Source organism: Triticum aestivum, chromosome 7A, assembly GCF_018294505.1.
Source record: "Triticum aestivum cultivar Chinese Spring chromosome 7A, IWGSC CS RefSeq v2.1, whole genome shotgun sequence".
NCBI lineage: Eukaryota > Viridiplantae > Streptophyta > Magnoliopsida > Poales > Poaceae > Triticum > Triticum aestivum.
The window spans coordinates 143,384,772-143,410,196 of record NC_057812.1 but is presented as its reverse complement, the minus strand read 5'-3'; the positions used below and the strand labels follow the sequence as shown (position 1 = coordinate 143,410,196).

General features: G+C 44.4%; 1 protein-coding gene across 1 annotated transcript; it reads right to left on the bottom strand.

The window, feature by feature from the left end:
* Positions 1-13,166: 13,166 nt before the first annotated feature.
* LOC123150458 (aspartyl protease AED1-like) lies at positions 13,167-14,652 on the bottom strand. The gene is made up of 2 exons (XM_044570309.1): positions 14,499-14,652; positions 13,167-14,416 (listed from the first exon to the last, which is right to left on the bottom strand). The coding sequence occupies exons 1-2, from the start codon at positions 14,650-14,652 to the stop codon at positions 13,167-13,169; spliced, it is 1,404 nt and encodes a 467-aa protein (XP_044426244.1).
* Positions 14,653-25,425: the final 10,773 nt, after the last annotated feature.

The following is a 25,425-nucleotide window of genomic DNA, read 5'->3' as shown; positions in this document are numbered from 1 at the left end:
TGGGTGTACCACCTGCACCAGCAATTGCAAACATTGTGAATGCCTCGCGTGTTGATGACTACTCGATAGTTCAGTGTGCCATGCTTTATGGTTTAGAACCGGGACTTCAACGACGTTTTGAATGTCATGGAGCATATGAGATGTTCCAGGAGTTGAAGTTAATATTTCAAAAGAATGCCCGAATTGAGAGATATGAAGTCTCCAATAAGTTCTATAGCTGCAAGATGGAGGAGAATAGTTTTTTCAGTGAGCATATACTCAAGATGTCTGGGTACTGCAATCACTTGATTCAACTGGGAGTTAATCTTCCGGATGATAGCTTCATTGACAGAATTCTCCAATCACTTCCACAAAGCTACAAGAGCTTCGTGATGAACTATAATATGCAAGGGATGGATAAGACAATTCCCGAGCTCTTCGTAATGCTAAAAGCTACAGAGGTAGAAATCAAGAAGGAGCATCAAGTGTTGATGGTCAGTAAGACCACCAGTTTCAAGAAGGGCAATGGGAAGAAGAAGGGGAACTTCAAGAAGAACAGCAAGCAAGTTGCTGCTCAGGAGAAGAAACCCAAGTCTGGACCTAAGCCTGAGACTGAGTGCTTCTACTGCAAGCAGACTGGTCACTGGAAGCGGAACTGCCCCAAGTATTTGGCGGATAAGAAGGATGGCAAGGTGAACAAAGGTATATGTGATATACATGTTATTGATGTGTACCTTACTAGAGCTCGAAGTAGCACCTGGGTATTTGATACTGGTTCTGTTGCTAATATTTGCAACTCGAAACAGGGACTACAGATTAAGCGAACACTGGCAAAGGACGAGGTGACGATGCGCGTGGGAAATGGTTCCAAAGTCGATGTGATCGCGGTCGGCACACTACCTCTACATCTACCTTCGGGATTAGTATTAGACCTAAATGATTATTATTTGGTGCCAGCGTTAAGCATGAACATTATATCTGGATCTTGTTTGATGCGAGACGGTTACTCATTTAAATCAGAGAATAATGGTTGTTCTATTTATATGAGTAATATATTTTATGGTCATGCACCCTTGAAGAGTGGTCTATTTTTGATGAATCTTGATAGTAGTGATACACATATTCATAATGTTGAAGCCAAAAGATGCAGGGTTGATAATGATAGTGCAACTTATTTGTGGCACTACCATTTAGGTCATATCGGTGTAAAGCGCATGAAGAAACTCCATACTGATGGACTTTTGGAACCCCTTGATTATGAATCACTTGGTACTTGCGAACCGTGCCTCATGGGCAAGATGACTAAAATGTCGTTCTCCGGAACTATGGAGAGAGCAACAGATTTGTTGGAAATCATACATACAGATGTATGTGGTCCGATGAATGTTGAGGCTCGTGGCGGATATCGTTATTTTCTCACCTTCATAGATGATTTAAGCAGATGTGGGTATATCTACTTGATGAAGCATAAGTCTGAAACATTTGAAAAGTTCAAAGAATTGCAGAGTGAAGTTGAAAATCATCGTAACAAGAAAATAAAGTTTCTACGATTTGATCATGGAGGAGAATATTTGAGTTACGAGTTTGGTCTCCATTTGAAACAATACGGAATAGTTTCGCAACTCACGCCACCCGGAACACCACGGCGTAATGGTGTGTCCGAACGTCATAATCGTACTTTACTAGATATGGTGCGATCTATGATGTCTCTTACAGATTTACCGCTATCATTTTGGGGATATGCTTTAGAGACGGCCACATTCACGTTAAATAGGGCACCATCAAAATCCGTTGAGACGGCGCCTTATGAACTATGGTTTGGCAAGAAACCAAAGTTGTCGTTTCTCAAAATTTGGGGCTGCGATGCTTATGTGAAAAAGCTTCAACTTGATAAGCTCGAACCCAAATCGGAGAAATGTGTCTTCATAGGATATCCAAAGGAGACTATTGGGTACACGTTCTATCACAGATCCGAAGGCAAGTTTTTTGTTGCTAAGAATGGATCCTTTCTAGAGAAGGAGTTTCTCTCGAAAGAAGTGAGTGGGAGGAAAGTGGAACTTGATGAGGTAACTATAACTTCTCCTCTATTGGAAAGTAGTTCATCACAGAAACCGGTTTGTGTGAACCCTACACCAATTAGTGAGGAAGTTAATGATGATGATCATGGAACTTCAGATCAAGTTATTACTGAACCTCGTAGATCAAGCAGAGTAAGATCCGCACCAGAGTGGTACGGTAATCCTGTTCTGGAAGTCATGCTACTAGATCATGATGAACCTACGAACTATGAAGAAGTGATGGTTAGCCCAGATTCCGCAAAATGGCTTGAGGCCATGAAATCTGAGATGGGATCCATGTATGAGAACAAAATATGGACTTTGGTTGACTTGCCCAATGATCGACAAGCAATTGAGAATAAATGGATCTTCAAGAAGAAGACTAACGCTGACGGTAATGTTACTGTCTATAAAGCTCGACTTGTTGCAAAAGGTTTTTGACAAGTTCAAGGGATTGACTATGATGAGAACTTCTCACCCGTAGCGATGCTTAAGTCTGTCCGAATCATGTTAGCAATTGCCGCATTTTATGATTCTGAAATTTGGCAAATGGATGTCAAAACTGCATTCCTGAATGAATTTCTAGAAGAAGAGTTGTATATGATGCAACCAGAAGGTTTTGTCGATCCAAAGGGAGCTAACAAAGTGTGCAAGCTCCAGCGATCCATTTATGGACTGGTGCAAGCCTCTCGGAGTTGGAATAAACGCTTTGATAGTGTGATCAAAGCATTTGGTTTTATACAGACTTTTGGAGAAGCCTGTATTTACAAGAAAGTGAGTGGGAGCTCTGTAGCATTTCTGATATTATATGTGGATGACATATTGCTGATTGGAAATGATATAGAATTTCTGGATAGCATAAAGGGATACTTGAATAAGAGTTTTTCAATGAAAGACCTTGGTGGAGCTGCTTACATATTGGGCATCAAGATCTATAGATATAGATCAAGACGCTTAATTGGACTTTCACAAAGCACATACCTTGACAAAGTTTTGAAGAAGTTTAAAATGGATCAAGCAAAGAAAGGGTTCTTGCCTGTGTTACAAGGTGTGAAGTTGAGTAAGACTCAATGCACGACCACTGCAGAAGATTGAGAGAAAATGAGAGATGTTCCCTATGCTTCAGGCATAGGCTCTATCATGTATGCAATGCTGTGTACCAGACCTGATGTGTGCCTTACTATAAGTCTAGCAGGGAGGTACCAAAGTAATCTAGGAGTGGATCACTGGACAGCGGTCAAGAACATCCTGAAATACCTGAAAAGTACTAAGGATATGTTTCTCGTTTATGGAGGAGACAAAGAGCTGGTCGTAAACGGTTACGTTGATGCAAGCTTTGACACTGATCCGGACGATTCTAAATCACGAACTGGATACGTGTTTACATTGAACGGTGGAGCTGTCAGTTGGTGCAGTTCTAAACAAAGCATTGTGGCGGGATCTACATGTGAAGCGGAATACATAGCTGCTTCGGGAGCAGCAAATGAAGGAGTCTGGATGAAGGAGTTCATATCCGATCTAGGTGTCATACCTAGTGCATCGGGTCCAATGAAAATCTATTGTGACAATACTGGTGCAATTGCCTTGGCGAAGGAATCCAGATTTCACAAGAGAACCAAGCACATCAAAAGATGCTTCAATTCCATCCGGGATTTAGTCCAGGTGGGAGACATAGAAATTTACAAGATACATACGGATCTGAATGTTGCAGACCCGTTGACTAAGCCTCTTCCACGAGCAAAACATGATCAGCACCAAGGCTCCATGGGTGTTAGAATCATTACTGTGTAATCTAGATTATTGACTCTAGTGCAAGTGGGAGACTAAAGGAAATATGCCCTGGAGGCAATAATAAAGTTATTATTTATTTCCTTATATCATGATAAATGTTTATTGTTCATGCTAAAATTGTATTAACTGGAAACATAATACATGTGTGAATAAATAGACAAACAGATTGTCACTAGTAAGCCTCTACTTGACTAGCCCGTTGATCAAAGATGGTTATGTTTCCTAACCATAGACATGAGTTGTCATTTGATTAATGGGGTCACATAATTAGGAGAATGATGTGATTGACATGACCCATTCCGTTAGCTTAGCACACGATCGTTTAGTATTATGCTATTGCTTTCTTCATGACTTATACATGTTCCTATGACTATGAGATTATGCAACTCCCGTTTACCGAAGGAACACTTTGTGTGCTACCAAACGTCACAACATAACTGGGTGATTATAAAGGTTCTCTACAGGTGTCTCCAAAGGTACTTGTTGGGTTGGCGTATTTTGAGATTAGGATTTGTCATTCCGGCTATCGGAGAGGTATCTCTGGGCCCTCTCGGTAATGCACATCACTTAAGCCTCACAAGCATTGCAACTAATGAGTTAGTTGCGGGATGATGCATTATGGAACGAGTAAAGAGACTTGCCGATAACGAGATTGAACTAGGTATTGAGATACCGACGATCGAATCTCGGGCAAGTAACATACCGATGACAAAGGGAACAATGTATGTTGTTATGCGGTCTGACCGATAAAGATCTTCGTAGAATATGTAGGAGCCAATATGAGCATCCAGGTTCCGCTATTGGTTATTGACCGGAGACGTGTCTCGGTCATGTCTACATAGTTCTCGAACCCGTAGGGTCCGCACGCTTAACGTTACGATGTCGGTTATATTATGAGTTTATATGTTTTGATGTACCGAAGGTTGTTCGGAGTCCCGGATGTGATCAAGGACATGACGAGGAGTCTTGAAATGGTCGAGACATGAAGATTGATATATTGGAAGCCTATGTTTGGATGTCAGAAGTGTTCCGGAACCCTCCGGGGGCTTAATGGGCCTACATGGGCCTTAGTGGAAATAGAGGGAAGCAAGGGAATTGTGGGGCGTGCCCCCCAAGGCCCAAACCGAATTGGTTTAGGGCAAGGGGGGCCTACCCCCTCTTTCCTTCTTCCCCTCTCTCTTTCCTTCTCCCGAATCCTATTCCAACTAGGAAAGGGGGGAGTCCTACTCCCGGTGGGAGTAGGACTCCTCCTGGTGTGCCCTCTCCCTGGCCGGCCGCACCCCCCTTGCTCCTTTATATATGGGGGTAGGGGGCACCCCAGAGACACAAGAATTGATCAAGTTGATCTTTAGCCATGTGCGGTGCCCCCTCCACCATAGTCCACCTTGATAATACTGTAGCGGTGCTTAGGCGAAGCCCTGCGTCGGTAGAACATCAACATCATCACAACGCCGTCGTGCTGATGAAACTCTCCCACAACACTCGGCTGGATCGGAGTTCGAGGGACGTCATCGGGCTGAACGTGTGCTGAACTCGGAGGTGCCGTACGTTCGGTACTTGATCGATCGGATCGTGAAGACGTACGACTACATCAACCGCATTGTGCTAACACTTCCGCTTTCGGTCTACGAGGGTACGTAGACAAAACTCTCCCCTCTCGTTGCTATGCATCACCATGATCTTGCGTGTGCGTAGGAATTTTTTTGAAATTCCTGCGTTCCCCAACAAAATACCCAGGCGCTACTGCAAGCATTAGTAAGGTACACATCAATAACATGTATATCAAATATACCTTTCACTTTGCCATCCTTCTTCTCCGCCAAATACTTGGGGCAGTTCCGCTTCCAGTGACCAGTCCCTTTGCAGTAGAAGCACTCAGTCTCAGGCTTAGGTCCAGACTTGGGCTTCTTCACTTGAGCAGCAACTTGCTTGCTGTTCTTCTTGAAGTTCCCCTTCTTCCCTTTACCCTTTTTCTTTAAACTGGTGGTCTTGTTGACCATCAACACTTGATGCTCCTTCTTGATTTCTACCTCCGCAGCCTTTAGCATTGTGAAGAGCTCGGGAATTGTCTTATCCATCCCTTGCATATTATAGTTCATCACGAAGCTCTTGTAGCTTAGTGGCAGTGATTGAAGAACTCTGTCAATGACACTATCATCAGGAAGATTAACTCCCAGCTGAGTCAAGTGGTTTTGGTACCCAGATATTGTGAGTATATGTTCACTGACAGAACTATTCTCCTCCATTTTGCAGCTATAGAACTTATTGGAGAGTTCATATCTCTCAATCCGGGCATTTGCTTGAAATATTAACTTCAACTCCTGGAACATCTCATATGCTCCATGACGGTCAAAACGTCATTGAAGTCCCGGTTCTAAGACGTAAAGCATGGCACACTGAACTATCGAGTGGTCATCAGCTTTGCTCTGCCAGGTGTTCACAACATCTGGCGTTGCTCCTGCAACGGGTTTGTCACCTAACGGTGCTTCCAGGACGTAATTCTTCTGTGCAGCAATGAGGATAATCCTCAAATTACGGACCCAGTCCGTGTAATTGCTACAATCATCTTTCAACTTAGCTTTCTCTAGAAACACATTAAAATTCAACGGAACAACAACACGGGCCATCTATTTACAACAACATAGACATGCAAAATACTATCAGGTACTAAGTTCATGATAAATTAAAGTTCAGTTAATCAAATTATTTAAGAACTCACACTTAGATAAACATCCCTCTAATCATCTAAGTGATCACGTGATCCATATCAACTAAACCATGTCCGATCATCACGTGAGATGGAGCAGTTTTCAATGGTGAACATCACTATGTTGATCATATCTACTATATGATTCACGCTCGACCTTTTGGTCTTAGTGTTCCGAGGCCATATCTGCATATGCTAGGCTCGTCAAGTTTAACCCGAGTATTCTGCATGTGCAAAACTGGCTTGCACCCGTTGTATGTGAACGTAGAGCTTATCACACCCGATCATCATGTGGTGTCTCGGCACGACGAACTGTAGCAATGGTGCATACTCAGGGAGAACACTTATACCTTGAAATTTAGTGAGAGATCATCTTATAATGCTACCGTCGAACTAAGCAAAATAAGATGCATAAAGGATAAACATCACATGCATCAATATAAGTGATATGATATGGCCATCATCATCTTGTGCCTTTGATCTCTATCTCCAAAGCACCGTCATGATCACCATCGTCACCGGCTTGACACCTTAATCTCCATCGAAGCATCGTTGTCGTCTTGCCAACTATTGCTTCTACGACTATCGCTATTGCTTAGTGATAAAGTAAAGTAATTATATGGCGATTGCATTTCATACAATAAAGCGACAACCATATGGCTCCTGCCAGTTGCCGATAACTCTGTTACAAAACATGATCATCTCGTACAATAAAATTTAGCATCATGTCTTGACCTTATCACATCACAACATGCCCTGCAAAAACAAGTTAGACGTCCTCTACTTTGTTGTTGCAAGTTTTACGTGGCTGCTACGGGCTGAGCAAGAACCGTTCTTACCTACGCATCAAAAACCACAACGTGGTATAGTGATTGTTTTTTGATCTTCAGAAAGAACCATGTTCATTGAATCTGATTCAACTAAAGTTGGAGAAACTGACACCCACCAGCCACCTATGTGCGAAGCACGTCGATAGAACCAGTCTCGCATAAGCGTACGCATAATTCGGTCTGAGCCGCTTCATCCAACAATACCGCTGAATCAAGAATCAACTAGTGACGGCAAGCAATATGTATATACCCACGCCCACAACTCCTTTGTGTTCTACTCATGCATATAACATCTACGCATAGACCTAGCTCGGATGCCACTGTTCGGGAACGCAGTAATTTCAAAATTTTCTTACGCACATGCAAGATCCATCTAGGTGATGCATAGAAATGAGAGGAGAGAGTGTTGTCTACGTACCCTCGTAGACCGTAAGCGGAAGCATTATGACAACTCGGTTGATGTAGTCGTACGTCTTCACGATCCGACCGATCCTAGCACCGAAGGTACGTCACCTCCTCGATCTGCACACGTTCAGCTCAACGACGTCCCATGAACTCTAGATCCAGCTGAGTGTCGGGGGGATAGCTTCATCAGCACGACGGCGTGATGACAGTGATGATGAAGTTACCGACGCAGGGCTTCGCCTAAGCTCTACAACGATATGACCGAGGTGGAAATCTGTGGAGGGGGCACCTCACACGGCTAAGAGATCAACTTGTGTGTCTATGGGGTGCCCCCTCCCCTGTATATAAAGGAGTGGAGGAGGGGAGGGTCGGCCCTCTATATGGCGCGCCCTAGGGGGTGTCCTACTCCCACCGGGAGTTGGATTCCCCTCTTTCCCTAGTAGGGGGAGATAGAAGGAAGGGGGGGGGGGCGGCCCCCCACTCAATTCGGATTGGGCTAGGGGGGCGCGCCCTCCACCTTTCCCTTCCTCTCTTGTTTTCCACTAAGGCCCAATAAGGCCCATATACTCCCCGGGGGGTTCCGGTAACCCCCCGGTACTCCGGTAAATGCCCGACTCACTCGGAACCATTCCGATGTCCAAACACAGGCTTACAATATATCGATTTTTATGTCTCGACCATTTTGAGACTCCTCGTCATGCCCATGATCACATCCGGGACTCCAAACAACCTTCAGCACATCAAACACACTTAAACTCATAATACCGATCATCACCGAACGTTAAGCGTGCGAACCCTACGGGTTCGATAACTATGTAGACATGACCGAGACTCATCTCTGGTCATTAACCAATAGCGGAACCTGGATGCTCAAATTGGTTCCTACATATTCTATGAAGATCTTTATCGGTCAAAACGCATAACAACATACGTTGTTCCCTTTGTCATCGGTATGTTACTTGCCCGAGATTCGATCGCCGGTATCTCAGTACCTAGTTCAATCTCGTTACCGGCAAGTATCTTTACTCATTCTGTAATGCAACATCCCGTAACTAACTCATTAGTCACATTGCTTGCAAGGCTTATAGTGATCTATGCCAACTCAACAAACACCATCGGAGACACCTGTATAGCATCTTTATAGTCAGCCAGTTACATTGTGACGTTTGATAGCACACTAAGTGTTCCTCCGGTATTCGGGAGTTGCATAATCTCATAGTCATAGGAACATGTATAAGTTATGGAGAAAGCAATAGCAGTAAACTAAACGATCATCATGCTAAGCTAACGGATGAGTCAAGTCAATCACAACATTCTCTAATGATGTGATCCCGTTCATCAAATGACAACTCTTTGTCCATGGTTAGGAAACTTAACCATCTTTGATCAACGAGCTAGTCAAGTAGAGGCATACTAGTGACACTCTGTTTGTCTATGTATTCACACATGTACTAAGTTTCCGGTTAATACAATTCTAGCATGAATAATAAACATTCATCATGATATAAGGAAATATAAATAATAACTTTATTATTGCCTCTAGGGCATATTTCCTTCTATAGGTGTGGAGTGGTAACAGTGTAGAAGGTTCATCCAATTTCTCTGTGTTTTTAAGTTATTTTTTGTTTGATTTTTTCTATTCTTTTCCTTTTACTATTTTTTTAAAATTTTATTTTTTAATTTAAAAACTTGAATTCTGTACATATTTGTTTACCATTCTTTAATTAATGAACATTTTTTAAAAGTCAAGATTGATTTTTCAATTTCATGAACAGTTTCCAAATTCATGATCATTTATTTTGAAATTCATGATATTTCTAAAATACTTGAACATTTTCAAAAAAAATGGTGAACATTAAAGACGAAAACGCCACAAATTTCTGGGATCATTAGTGCTATATTTTTTGCCCTGGATCATTATCGAAGAAAACACGGTATATTGTACCCTTTTACATATTTTGTGATTTTTTTCTGGGATCATTAGAGTTATATTTTTCTTCGGCCATGTGATGTTTACATTGTTTATTTTGGACTAGTGTGTCTATTTTTTCTACTCCCCGGCTAGCCCAACCTGTTTGGATCGGGAGTTTGAGTGGACATGTCGATACTTCTCCAATATCTATAATTTTTTATTGTTACATGCTATTATAGTATCAATCTTGTATGTTATATATGCAATTATATGCAATAGTATACCATTTTTGGGACTAACCTATTAACTGAGTGTCAAGTGCTGGTTGTTGTTTTTTGTCCGTTTTTTATTTTTCAGGAAATCAGTACCAAGCAAAGTCCAAATGCCACGAAACTTTTTAACCATTTTTTTGGACATAAGAGACCCTAGAAGCCTTGAAAGGAGGCCAAAAGGCACATGGATGTGCCCATGTGGCTTATGGGCCCCTCATTCGTCTGTTTGACCTAATTTTGTCTTTATAAATTCTCTAAAATCAGGAAACTAACAGAGAGCTACCCAAAATATTTTTTTCGCTGCCGCAAGTCTCTGTTATTACGAGATCCCATCTGGAGGCATTTTCCGGTAGTCTGCCGGAGGGGGAATCGATCATGGAGGAACTCTACATCAATCTGCATGCTCTTCCGATGATGTATGAGTAGTTTACCACAGACCTATGGGTCCATAGCTAGTAGCTAGATGATTTCTTTTCTCTTTTTGATTCTCAATACAATGTTCTCCTCGATGTTCTTGGAGAACTATTCGATGTAATCTTTTTTTGCGGTGTGTTTGTTTGGATCTCATGAATTGTGGGTTTATGACTAGATTATCCATGAATATTATTTGAGTCTTCTCTGAACTCTTTTATGCATGATTGTTATAACTTTGTATTTATCTCCGATCTATCCATTTGGTTTGGCCAACTAGATTGATTTATCTTGCAATGGGACAGGTGCTTTGTGATGGGTTCATCTTGTGGTGCTCTATATCCGGGTTACAAAAAGGGACAAGACACCCATTTGTATTGTTGTCATTAATTAAGGATAAAATGGTGGGGTTTATTCATATTGATTAATTTTTTATTTTGTCTACATCATGTCATCTTGCTTAAGGCGTTACTCCATTCTTTATGAACTTAATACTTTAGAAGCATGCTGGATAGCGGTCGATGTGCCAGCAGGCAAAGTGGTGGCCAGCAATGCCAGTGCCGACGGGCGAGGTGGTGGTGGGCACCGGCGTGCTCTCGATCGAGAGCAGAGAGGGGTACGAGAGAGAAAGGAGAGAGATCGTGGTGGCGGTGTGTGTCAAGAGAATAAGGGAGAGAGAGAGAGAGTGGTGGGGGCGTGGGGTGCGTGGGCTTTGCGTTGTGGGGATGTCTAGAGCAGATCGTGCCATGTCATCGATCCATGTGATCAATCCGGGTGGTGTGTTTCATCTTTGCCATCTACAAAAAAAACACAGACGACAAAGATATACTTTGTCGTCTGTTATTTTTTTACATACGACAAAATGGTTTTGTCGTCTATAAAAATAATAATTAGACGGCAAAGTACGGTCACAAAAAGGTAAAAATAATTTGTGCGAATATTTCCTACATTCCTAATGTGAAGGTAAAAATGATTTTTCAGAATTTATAGGACTAAACTAGAGCACACTTGTAGTTCAAATTTGAATTACTTGATGTAAATCGTCAGAAATTTAATATATCAATGAAATATGTCAATATCACACTAAAATTCATGAAAAATTGGCCTTTGAAATCCCATGTGGTCTACTTTATGTGAAAATTGAAAGGGCACAATTTACAATATAATTTGTGGTACTTGCTTAAAAAAAGTCATCTTGGCCAGTAGAAAAATGGAAAATTAACTCTTTATTTGTGATATTGTCAGTTTATCATTTTTTCACAATAAATTGCACATAAAAGACCTTCATGCGAAAGGATTTTAATTTTTGAGCCTTTTTTATTTTCTATGATTTTTTCAAATTGTTGTCAAAATTGCATGAATGGCTAATCATATAAAATTGCACCCATTTTCTGATTTGTACACATATTCAAATGAAATTCATACAAATCATGATTAATTTCAAGTGTATGCAAAAGACTCAAAATATAATCCAGTTATAGCATACGAAATTCATACAAATAATAATTTATTCGAATAAACGACAAGTTCGGCGCGATCCTATCGCCAAATCCGAAACTAATCTTCTTCATCAAGCTGCGAGCGGCAATGCTGATCTCGAAGCTAAGGCCATCCTAGAAGGAACATCGCCCAATGATGTTTTTGTGTACCATCGGGTTGAGGCTGTCGAAGTGCTGGATCCGAGCAGTGCGGTCGTGGGCGAGGATGTGCGGCCATAATGGGTTGTTAGGCTCGAAGTCTGGATGCGCCCTCTCCTCTGGCGTCAGACCTGCCTAAAACCTGCGAACGGCGCGCACAAAGGCTATCGAGCCAACGGCGGGAACAGGCGCCACCAGACGACCCCCTGACTCACAATCCATCCCACCGGCAGACGTGTGTCCAGCGGTGCACGAATGTCGTAGCTGGCGAGAAGCTCGGCTTCACGGAGAGTAAAGTTATCCGGCCACACCATGGATGCGGAAAGGAAGGTGGGAGAGGAGGGTAGGGTTTGTGCTACAATGGCACTGGAGGTGGATAAGGTTGTAGAGGCGAGCGACGAAATGGGATAGGGGGATGCATATATGGCACGAGAAGGGTGGGTTGCGGCGTTAAGCTACCATTAATGGGCGCCGGCTGACACGACTCCCCATGTGTGAAAACACGCGCCGTCGCTTATGTGGAAACAATAGGCGACGCTAATTAAATTTTGCATACCGACGGGTCTTACGCGTGAGTCTCGGACTATGTAGGAATCAACCGGCGACGCGAAATCAATAACGCATGCGGCCAAATGGTGGGTCATACACCACGGTGTGCACAAAAGAGTCGGCAATGCGGATGCATGCGGCCTTAAAGATTGGTCTCACGCGTCAGTACCGGGCGAAGTGACGGTCAACGGCTTTAACCTGACGGCAAGGCACGGTTTAACCTTTTGTGAGGCGCAGACGAGCGGAGGAGAACAAAAGTGGGCAATGTTAGATGGGTGGGGCAAAACTCAACACAAAGAGGAGGAGGCATGAAAAAAATTCTATTATATTATATCCTCTTACCACAAACGGCGATAGGATGGAATCGGACAAAAACGGAAAAATACGACTTCCTTCGTTTTAAATTACTTATCGCAGTTATGCATGTATCTAGATGTATTTTAGTTCTAGATACATTCATTTTTGCGACAAGTAATTTGGAACGGAGGGAGTAGAACTGACGCGATGATCGGGCGGGTCATCCATCGTGTAGCACTCGAGCAGTTAAGAACAAACCGATTGATATATTTTTTGTAAGCTAGCTCCCGATCGATTGACGTATGTATAGGTCGAGGATTCAGCAGGCAGCTGCCCGGAATCCGAGTCTACCACCCCAAACGTCGTACAGCATCTCCAACGTTCTCATTTGGACATTGCCGAGGAACCCGACATAATCATCTGGCCCAGACTCGGCGAAGGCCAGACAACCATCCAACAGAAGCCCGTTGGGGACATCGAGGTCAACCGTGACACCGCCGGTGAAGGTGAGAGCGACCTTTGGCACGGTGACGTTGCTGTATCCGGTGAAGTTGTAGCATGTGTCGCCGTCGTCGCTCGGGATGAGCGGGTAAGCCGCCATGGCCCCCCGGAACGCGGACTGCAGTTTCGCGTAGGGCGTCGTTGGCAGATGTGAGATGATATTGCCGCAGTCCACGATCAGGCCCCCCTCGAACACCTTTCGTGGGATGCGGAGCTGCTTCCCGCCAACGCTGATGCCGGTGAGCTTCACCAGGTAGGAGGTGGCGTCATCCATGAAGTGGGTCATGGGCGTGAACGAGAAGCCCGAGGTGTTGCTGGGCGCGCCGAGGGCGAGGAACCCGGTGCCGCTGCTCACCGACGGGAGACAGTGGGAGAAAGAGCCGCCGTAGAGCGCGGAGGTCTGAACCGGGAGCGACTCGGGCGCGCGGCCAAGCCCGAGCAGGCCGTCGAACTTGTCGTTGGGGCCACCCTGCTTGTACCCGCAGCCGAAATGGAAGTCCTTGATGATGACGCCGGGCGCCAACGTGAGCGCCTCGTTGCTGTACACGCCGCTGGTCTTTGACCCTCCTCCGTACTCGACTCGATACCCGCACTGGGACTGGGTGCCATTGCCGTTCATGCTGCAGCCATTGTTCAAGTGGTGATCGGACTGGAGGATCTTGCAGACGTCAGAGCCGCAGGGAATGGGAGCATAGGTGGAGGACTTGCGCGGGTCGAACAAGGGATCCTTCTGAAGGTAGCAGTCGCTGGAGTTGCATGGCGCGCACTGCACCCACGACAAGTCGCTGCCGGTGTCCAGGAGGAGGACCTGCTCCACGGCCGGCGTGCCCAGACCCAACGTCACCACGTACTCCTGCGAGTCCACGAAGGTGCCCAGATGCGCCGGGATGCTTACCTCGCCCTCCTCCTGGTCCTGCATCTGCATGGTGCTCATGACGTAGTCTGCGCGGACGCGGCTTCTGCGAAGCGCCTCGACGAAAGATGATGGCTTGTCGGTGGACGGCGACTTGGCGCAGGGTCCGTGCCTGTGCACCAGCGGCACAGCGGCGCCGTTTGGCCGCGGCGCCACTGAAACATATATCCGAGCGTCATACATGCAGATCGATTAACGTCGAAAATTATGCCACGCTCAATTCATGCACGTACGTACCTGTGGATCTGGAGGTGGAGCAAACATCTTGTGTCTGAAATGACCTGGTTGACACCACAACGAAGCTTTGCTTACCGTTGCCTACAGCAGAAATGGTGGAAAGGTAGCTGCCAAATACGACCAGGAGGATGCACAAGAACAAGGGAGAAGCCATTGGAAGTTACAGCAGTATACACCAGGGCTTTTTACCTAGTCTAGGACGCCCTGATTTATACACCAACCACACGTTCAGGAATCTATGTGGGACTGACTGAACAATCACGAAAAATGAGAATGGGAAGATTATACCAAGGATGAGGTGGAGCCGTCGATGTGTTTACACTTGTCTTGGCAGTAAGTAGATAAAACAAAGATACTAGTAACTTTTTCTCCTCGAGTTAACTCGCCCTCCTTTGTCATGTACGTTCAGTGCCCACTTCCTACCTTGTAACTAGAGTGCAATTTACTCTTGGAGTCCAACTCAAACAACCAACTTCTAACCACTTAGGTTAAACTTTCGACTTTTTTAACGCCCCTTATTTTGGACCTTATATGCTTGTTAGCTAAACACGACAAAACAGGGAATCTAAGGCCATGTTTGGTTCATAAGTCCTAGGATTTTTATAGTCCCAACTTATAAGTCTCTAGTTCCTAAAAAGTTCCTACCTGTTTGGTTTCTGAGACTTAACATGGACTAAAAGACCACATTACAACTATAAATCCCTATAAGTCCTTTCTTGAGAGTCTTATTTCATAAGTCCTAAATGTCCACTTTAAGTTTCTATAAGTCCCTCCTGTTTGGTTTAAATGAGACTTATAGAAACTTTTTTAAGTCCCTAAGCCAACAAACACCCTCTAACACTCGTAATGATAAAGCCGAAGTAAGCCTCCAGCAACATGCATGTAGGAAATGGATTACCGTCTTCACATGAATTTGATGTTTAAAATTAGGGAGCGACTGCGTGTAAGTCGCCTGATTCTTTCTTATTTTTGGGTCAGTCGACACACAACGTGTGTGTTGGCTAGCCGGGCAATTCCAGCCTGATTCGCTATGCATGCACACGTTTCGGACCCATGCATAATATGCATTCATGATCCTCTCCTCCAATCGAAACTTTTTTTAGTACCCATGCGTGTATCTACGCATGCATGCATGTACGCATGATGCTTCTGCATGCATATGCATGGACGCATGATACATACGTACTTTCCTCCAATCGTTCTCCTTTTTCATCTAAACTATTTTTTGGTACGTGGTAATTGCATGCTTGGATGCTGCTTTGTGTTACCCACAAAAAAAAAGGATGCTGCTTTGTGTTACCCACAAAAAAAAAAGGATGCTGCTTTGTGTGCCTGTTTTTGTCGTTAAGCCAAGGAGTACTATGATTGATGGATTAGCCTTGCCTAACCTCAAGCAAGTTGCACTCCTACACCATCAACCGTACACCCCACCACCACCATCCCCTCCGAAACAAAATAAAAAATTGTTGGAGATATGCCCTAAAGACAATCATGTATGATACTATTTCCTATGTGTTTATGAATAAAGATAGTCCTTGGACATTATCAATGATGTGTATCAGTAAGTACGTGACTTGTTTGTGGGACTATGCATTATATGATGACTGTCCTAAAAGGTCCCTAGTCGAAAGGGCTGTATGGACGCGCAGCCAACTAGATTAGCATATGACACGGTCGATGGCTTGGTCTCACTAGCCATGGAGCATTATATGCTAACCGGATAATATGGACTTGCAAGGATCTAGTCGGATTCGACATAGTCGGATCCGAGTCGAGATAAGGTACGAGTCGGACAGACCCAACTATGAGACGCAGCGATATGTCATCTGTGAGTCTCTAGTACAACATATGTTCTATGTCCTAAGATCTGAGCTGACGCATGTACTCGGGATGGTGACAGACTTGCTTTGGGCCGACCAAACGCTACTCTGTAACTGGGTAGTTATAAAGGTAGGTTTCGGATTTGTCCAGAACCATGCTGCGAGACGTGGTCGAGCAAGATGTGATTTGCCCCTCTAATCAGGAGAGATATACTCTGGGCCCCTCTTGTGATCCGACCAGGATAAGCATGGCCATGCGACAAGGATTATGAGATAATCCGTTTTGTGGTCGGCATCACTGGAATGAGAAAGAGGTCGGGATAGCACAAGGATGACAGACTCGCCTTGAGCCGACAACATATATCGTGTGGCAAAAGGAATGGAAGTATGATGTACAGGTTCGCCTAACCAGCTTCATATTCTGTTTGGTATTCGGCATGCCTTGCTAGAGGCCGCTACCAACTGTGCAGTTCGGAGGTGATCCGAACTGCGACCAAACCGGCTTGAACCTAAGGGGTCGCGCGCTTAAGGAAAGGAACCTACGAGGTCGAATCCGGGGACACTGGCCGGATGTGATCCGAACTATATTCAGATTGTGGCCGAGTAGACTTATGGGCTTTAGGGTCCGTGCGAGGCCCAAGTGTTGAGCCCGCGACGGGCGCCTATATAAAGTGGAGGTGCCGCACACTCACGCGGTTGATCGCTTCGGCACTGTCACTAGGGTTTGCATGTGTTGCGAATAGACACCTCCACTCGCCGCCGGTTGTGTGATCGGACCTAGCAGTCTACCGCACGACGTTCCTCCTGCACGCGCGGATACCGTTAGAGGCGGTGTACTTGCGCCGCTCCGGCGAACCTGTACGTGGGAACCGACTACCGGCTGTACGACGAAGATCGGACGAGGAGGAGACGATCCACGCGGACGCGCTGCCCCAACTCTTCTTCCGCTGCACGGTACTGCGCGTCTAGTGGTAACGAACTGTGATCCATCTCCCGTAGCATGTTCTTGGTTGTTCTGCGCGTAGGAAAATTTTAATTTGCAGTCGATGCACCCTACCGTAGAACCCAACAAAATAAAAAATAATAAAACTTGCACATAATATATATAGAAATTATATTTATTTACAATATGCAAGAATAAACATATGATAGTGGAACTTTTGCAAACAAGAAGTTTTCTCAAAAGAAATGAATTAGTGGACTTGACGATGCCCTTAAACAAGAAAGAAAAAAATAAAATGTAAAACAATCATAATAATGAAATCTTCTAAGCTACAATGAATTATTGGCATTAATATTACCCTTGAAGAAGAAAGAACATAAAAATATAAACAAACAATGAAAAAATTTGCAAAAAAATTACACCGAATTTTGGTCAACTCACTTTGTTTAGCAACCGACTAATTGAGTACTAGTAGTGAATTGAATAATTAATTGTGATAGAGACGAGACATCACCACACCGGTTGGCCTGGACCAGTACCAGGCCATGCATGCATGGATGCACGTGTAACCCATGCGTGTAGGAAAACAGAAAAAAAAACAAGTAAAATCAAAAACATAATCAAACACTCGAGTTTTCTATCAATTAATGGAGTAGTGACATTGATATTATCCTTTAAGTAGAAATAAAATGGAAAAAACTCTTAAAATAATGACACAAGGAAAGCACAATTTACACAGAAGTCACACCTTTTTATAATACACAAGATAAGCTTATAATAGTAAAATTTATGGAATTGCGCTTTGTTATAATATGAAAAATTTGCACGCAATTTACATAGAAATTGCGCTTTGTTATAATATGTAAGAATAAATGTATAATAGTGCAATTAGTGCCATTGCTATTACCATTAAATAAGAAAGAAAATGAAATAAAAACTAGAATAAAATCAAAATGACAAAGTTTTCTAAGGAAGAATTAATTAATGGCGTTAGTATTACCCTTTAAGAAAAAGGACAAAAATTGCTCACAGTTTACAGAGAAATTATGTTCTTTATAATAGGCAAAATAAGCATATAATAGTGGGATTTAAAAAAATACTAATAAAAATTGTATTAGTGGCATTGGTATTACCTTTAAAAAGGAAAGAAAATAACATAAAAACTAAAAAGGAATCAAAGTATTGAAGTTTTCTAAGAAATGAATTGGTGGCATTGGTATTACCCTTTCAGAAAAAATTAATGAAAAATAATAAAACAATACTGACAAAATTTGCACATAATTTACACAAACTTTGTGTCTTTTTTCAATATGCAACTAATGGTATTTTCACAAAAATGAAAGTTTCTACGGAGGAATAAATCAGTGGCATTGGTATTATCATAAACAAAGAAATAAAATGAAGTAATAACTAAAAAAACCAAAACGATGAAGTTTTCTAAAAAGAATGAATTCGTGACTTTAGTATTACCTTTAAAAAAGAAAAAGAAATAAAAACCAAACCAAAACAAACAAAATCAAAATAACAATGCTTTCTAAGAATGAATGAACTAGTGGCATAGGTGTTACCCTTTAAGAAGAAAGAAAATGAAATAAAAGACAATGATAAAACTTACACAATTTACACAAAAATTGTGCTTTTTAAAAATATGCAATAATGAGCATAATATAGTGGTATTCTCGCAAACAAGGAATAAAAGTTTCCTAGGATGGAATGAACTAGTCACATCAGTATTGCCAATAAATAAGAAAGAAAATAAAGTAAAAAACACATTCAAATTAATGAAGTTTCTTCTAAGAAAGAATGAATTAGTGGCTTGGTATTACCCTTTAAGAAGAAATGCAATGAAACAACGCTGAAGAAAAATTAAAATAATGAAGGCTTTTTGAGGAGGAATAAATTAGTGGCATTGGCATTACGATTTATGAAGAAAGAAAATAAAAAATAGAAACAAGCAAAGATAAAATTTGGCACACAGTTTACATAGAAATTGCACTTTTTATAATTTTAAAAAACATCGCGAGGTTTTATTCCATTTGGACTCTGTTTAGTATTTCTTTTTCGCGAAGCTAAAAAACAAGAAAAAAAATAAAAACTAGCACTGGGCTTCAGGTTAATAGGTTAGTCCCAAAAATAGTATAAAATAGCATGTAAATGCATATAAAACATCCAAAACAGATAATATAATAGCATGAAACAATTAAAAATTATAGATACATTGGAGACGTATTAGTCAGCCCGGCGAGCGAGAGGTATGGAAGAAAAGTAGGGAGCTCCTATTCAGCGTTGTAGGCACCGATTCGCGCTGCTGGCGATCGCGCGTGACGCACAGCGAGCAGGTGCACTACTAGGAAAAGGCCTGTTAGTGGCGCACCTGTTTTGGCCATTAATGACGCACTATAGGTGCGCCACTATCATCACGCCATTAGTAACTAATACTAATGGCGCACCCCTGGTGCGCCATTAGTATACCAGACAGTAGTGGCGCACCAGGCAGTGCACCATTAGTATGTCCCCTGGTGCGCCATTAGTATGCCTCTCAAGGGGCCATATTTACCTTGTGTTCTGGGTTACTAATGGCGCACTACTAGGCAGTGCGCCAATAGTGTGTTTATTGCAGTGCGCCACTAGTATGAATATTATGAATTTTTTTCTTTTCTGATATTTGCACAGGTTACAAAATATATTACTGGACAGAATATAGATAGCACCACACAACAACAGCAGATTTATCGAATACAATAGAAGATTAGTCTCCGAATACAATTCATCATATTAGTCTCCGAATTCAAAAGACCGAACAAAGTTAGAACATTACAAGTCTCGAGACCGCGAGTAGCGAGTTTGTCTTCATATTACAAGTCGATATCGATCATCTAAACTACCATCACATAGAAGAGAGCTGCGGTCATCACGATTAGCATCATCGCGATGAAACTGGTCTTCATCCGGTTCCTCCTCCGCTCCCTCCTCTCTCCCGCTAGATAGCGCGCGTATCTAGCTTCCGCCTCCGCCCTAGTGGTGTATCCTTTGTAACTGTTACCGCTGAAACGGTGAACCTGTCTCCGACACTCCTCCCAGCCGTCGTAAACTCCGGGAACCTTACCCTTGTACACGACATACGACGACATCTCTATGCACTAGCCAAACAAAATGTTAGTAGCAATTCAGAGACAATACATAAGCAATATATAAGTATGCAACAAAAGGATCGGAAGAGAAAAGCAAGACATTAATAGCACGATTCATGGTCCTACTAATAAATAGCATCGATTACATATAAGTTGAGCGACTGTCCAAACCAAAGAGACATACAAGTTCATTAAAGTTTAATTACAATATGAGCTAATCGATATTTCAGAACTACACATAGCATCACTACTTTCGACTCGACTAAGGGACCGGAGCGTGGATGAAGCCACCGTCTGTCGTGATGGTCATGAAATCACGGGTGTTGTCAGCCTGCATTTGTAGCGTTGTTTCTATCTCACTGTTGGACGGTTGATATCTGAGGTAGAACTGCCCCGAGGTATGAAGGACATCTTGATGGATGATTTCCGCAAACTCCGACTGGATGCAAAAGAATTCTTGTCTGATGTCCATGTCCTGGATTGCCAACAAGCTTGCGGCCCAATCTTTGAGATTATTTGGTAGCAGAAGGTGATTATGGTCCCGTATGATCGCCCGCATGTGATGGAGGGCGTAGTAGGCATCCTTCTGACCGCCAGGCGGCTGCTTGACGCAGGGGAACGTCGTTTTGTGGGCGAACACGTGCTTGCCGTAGCTACGAATTGGCCTGCTGAAGGTGCCTCCAGATCTGGCGTAGCCAGGGAGAACATCATCAAGAACTTTCTTGATATTTGTGTAGTGTTTCTTCGACTGACGGTCCGAGTCGAAACACGTGTCCATGGAATATTTCAGGCTTAAGAGGATGAGTGTGCAATGTGTGTCACTGCACAAAACACGGAATGTTAGGGGAAAAAAGAATGATCGAAATCTAAGAAATCATATGTTACGGGGCGGTGAGGGGATGACTTACTCGGGAAAGTAAGGCACGAGGAAGTTATCCTTATCTGGGTTTGCCAGAATGACGCCTTCGAGGTATGAACTCGCGACTTGCCGGTCCCCAGCGCTGCCCAAGATCTTGGCATTCATGTAGAAGGGGTCGACTATCACGATGTCTGGGGTCTTGTCTCTAATGATCCGCATCTCCATACTCAGCGAAAATAGCCGAACGAAGGTGTAGTGCAGTGGATGAAGGTTAAACATAGCGAAGATGTCATCAAACCGCAGGACAATCATACCCTCGACGGAGCTATCCATAAAGCCCTTGCCCTATGGCACCTTGGCCATGAAAACCGGGTATGCCACATCATTCTCTCGGAGACGCCGCTTCTCCAAAGAAAGAACACTGTCATGCAGACTCCGCATAGCACCGGTTGCAGCATTGAGCAGATTAGTCGGTAGCATCGGCCTACCCGCCACATGCACCCTCCTCGAGATATCCTTAGGTGAAGGTGGCCCGTCCTGAGCACGGATCGTACTCGGTGCCGGCTGGCTCGCACCCTTGTTACTCTTTCTTTTCCGTCCCTTCTTCTTCTGCTGTAATGGGATCAAGTTCTCCTTATAGACAACCTTCTTGAGTGTGTTGGGGCTGATAATATTTCGCACCTCGGCTATCTGAGGCTCGGTGAAGGCGGCAGCTGGAGGCGTCTCCTGAGAACTGAATGCCAGACGACGCCTGTTGCAACTGGGTTTCTCCGCGGTACCAGCTAGATCGTCTTTTGCAGGGTTGGGTTCTTGAGAAGGAGGCCCCAAGAATTCGTCACCGTACCCATGTTCGTTGAAGTACTTACCAACGTTGGTAAATGTACCGTCGTTGCGTCGTTGGCGTCGTCCGGATCCTGTGCCATATGCATGTTCGGATCCTGTGCCATATCCATGTCCGGCATGTCTGGTAGCATTGTGGGGGTCTTGCCATGGCTTGGCGCTGGCACGACTGGCGGTGTTGTCTGTGGGGTGGTGTCCCCCGCCCCTAAACGAATCTGGCTCTTCGGCCAAAGCATGGTCCAGCTTATGCAGGCGCTGAGGGTCATCACATAATCTTCGTCGGCCCCATGGGGTCGATACGGAGGTAACATGTTATCAAAGCCCGGCAGCACCCGAACCAGTTGAACCCTATAAATGGTGGGTGGCATCTGATTACCGTGGAACACGCGGCTGCCCGGTTGAACGATTCTGCCCTTGGCGACATCGACCAACTCGTCGTTCACGAAGTGCAGGAGAGTGCACGGAATGTCAGCGACGCCCTGCGAAAACATGTAGGGCGTCAGGGATGCCCAGTCAAAGGCAAGGAGATGAAGTCATCGGCCGAGAAGCTTAATTAGTTACCGTGATGGCGTCGAGATCGGCTAATGTCGAGGCACTGCCAATGGCGGGCGTGCAAGTGACGGAGGGGCCGCTTGCTATCGAAGTGTCGGCCGGCGTATTCTTCCCACACCCAGGTGTATTAAGCTGCAATGCCGGCGCCGCCGTGGGAGACACCAATGCCACCTCCGCCGGAGACACCAATGGCGCCGCCGGCGCGTTGCGCGAGTTGCTGCCCGTGAAGCTGGGAATCGAGGGCGGCCCCTGTTAGCCTCCCGCAATCCACGCATGTAGCCCAGAAACCAAGGCATGCATAATGGCGGTGATCGTCGCTCCCAGTTGGTCTCGCACTTGCTCTTCGACGATCTCCGGAATCCGCCACCTGTGCCTTGAGTTGTTGAACCTCACGCTCCTGGCTTTTCGAGCTGGTCTTTCTCTCCTTTCGCCCAACGGTATAGTACTCCGACCAATTCATGGACAAGCCTTTGCTTGCCACACGACCAGCTAACGTCGGCTTACTGAGCTTATCCTTGTTTTTCATTATGTTCAACGCCCTATTTAAAGGGGTGTCGAAAGGGGAGCTCTGAGACGACCCCGCGCTACTGCTTTCAGTGTCCTGCAGAAGGAACGTGAACCATTTAGAAATTTGGCTTCGTTAATTAGAATGCAACCATATGGAGCTAATTACGCGGGGTGTATTCCTTACCAGAACATGCTCAAGCGCCTTGGTCTTCGGATCCGTGGTAAGCTCCTTGGTTACCGGGTTAATCTTGTACCGGGCCCTGACATAGTTCCTGGTCTGCTTGTCACGGTATTTCTCGAAGAAGGGCGGTAGGCCTTGCTCGGCACGCTCGGCGTCCTCCTTGTCCCATATAGGTTCCGCCACTCTGTAACCGCCGGGACCGAGTTTGTGGACCCCTAAGTTCAAGTCCCGCATCTCTTTCCCGCACTGACTTGATTCCGCAGATGCGTTGCTCTCGCACTTGATCTTGAACTCCCGGTAGTCATTTTCGTTGATCGAAGGATTTTTCTCCTTGATATTCTCATAACTATCACCTTTTTCAATCATGCTCTTCACCGAGGCTCTCCAAGTAGCGAGGGCCGTGCTCATCTTCGTGAGGGCGGCACTGTTCACTTTATTCCCTGAGAGGCGTGTGTTTGCGAAGTCCCCTGGGAACTTGTATCATTCGTGCAGCTTTGTGAAGAGGAGGTTGCGCAAATTCCCTTGGTCATGATGCCTTAGGTTCTCGGTGTTGATCGAGACGGTGCTCCGGATAATGCACCCGAGCTGTCCCGCGTACCCCTTGACTATTTCTGGGGGCGCCGTTGGATGCCCCTCGGAGGACACTTCAGTAAATTCCTCCTTGACGGTGCCGAGCACGTTCGGGCGCTGGTCCTTCCGTTGCCTCTTCGGTTGGCTGCCATCTGTGCGTGCACTGCCATCATCAGTGGTGGCTGCTACCTCTTGAGCACTGCGTTGGATTTCCCTAAAGAGGAGAGGATGATGCAGCAAAGTAGCGTAAGTATTTCCCTCAGTTTTTGAGAACCAAGGTATCAATCCAGTAGGAGGCCACGCACAAGTCCGTCGTACCTACACAAAAACAATAGCTCAACGCAACCAACGCGCTTAGGGGTTGTCAATCCCTTCACGGTCACTTACGAAAGTGAGATCTGATAGAGATGATAAATAATATTTTTGGTATTTTTGGTATAGAGATGCAAAGTAAAAAGTAAAAGCAAAGTAAAAGCAAAGCAATAATAAAGTGATGGAGATTGATATGATGAGAAAGAGACCCGGGGGCCATAGGTTTCACTAGTGGCTTCTCTCAAGAGCATAAGTATTCTACGGTGGGTGAACAAATTACTGTTGAGCAATTGACAGAATTGAGCATAGTTATGAGAATATCTAGGTATGATCATGTATATAGGCATCACGTCCGAGACAAGTAGACCGAAATGATTCTGCATCTACTACTATTACTCCACTCATCGACCGCTATCCAACATGCATCTAGAGTATTAAGTTAAAAACAGAGTAACGCCTTAAGCAAGATGACATGATGTAGAGGGATAGTTTCATGCAATGTGATAAAAAAACCATCTTGTTATCCTCAATGGCAATGATACAATACGTGCCTTGTTGCCCCTTCTGTCACTGGGAAAGGACACCGCAAGATCGAACCCAAAGCTAAGCACTTCTCCCATGGCAAGAACAACCAATCTAGTAGGCCAAACCAAACTGATAATTCGAAGATACTTGCAAAGATAACCAATCATACATAAAAGAATTCAGAGAAGATTCAAATATTATTCATAGATAGACTTGATCATAAACCCACAATTCATCGGTCTCAACAAACACACCGCAAAAAGAAGATTACATCGAATAGATCTCCACAAGAGAGGGGGAGAACATTGTATTGAGATCCAAAAAGAGAGAAGAAGCCATCTAGCTACTAACTATGGACACATAGGTCCGAAGTAAACAACTCACCCTTCATCGGAGAGGCTTGGATGATGATGTAGAAGCCCTCCGTGATCGATGCCCCCTCCGGTGGAGCTCTAGAACAGGCCCCAAGATGGGATCTCGTGGATACAGAAAGTTGTGGCGGTGGAATTAGGTTTTTGGCTCCGTCCCCGATCGTTTGGGGGTACGTGGATATATATAGGAGGAAGAAGTATGTCGGTGGAGCTTTGAGGGGCCCATGAGGCAGGGGGTGCACCCCAGGGGGGCGCCCTCCACCCTCGTGGCCGCCTCGTGGCTTTCTTGATGGAGGGTCCAAGTCTCCTTGATCTT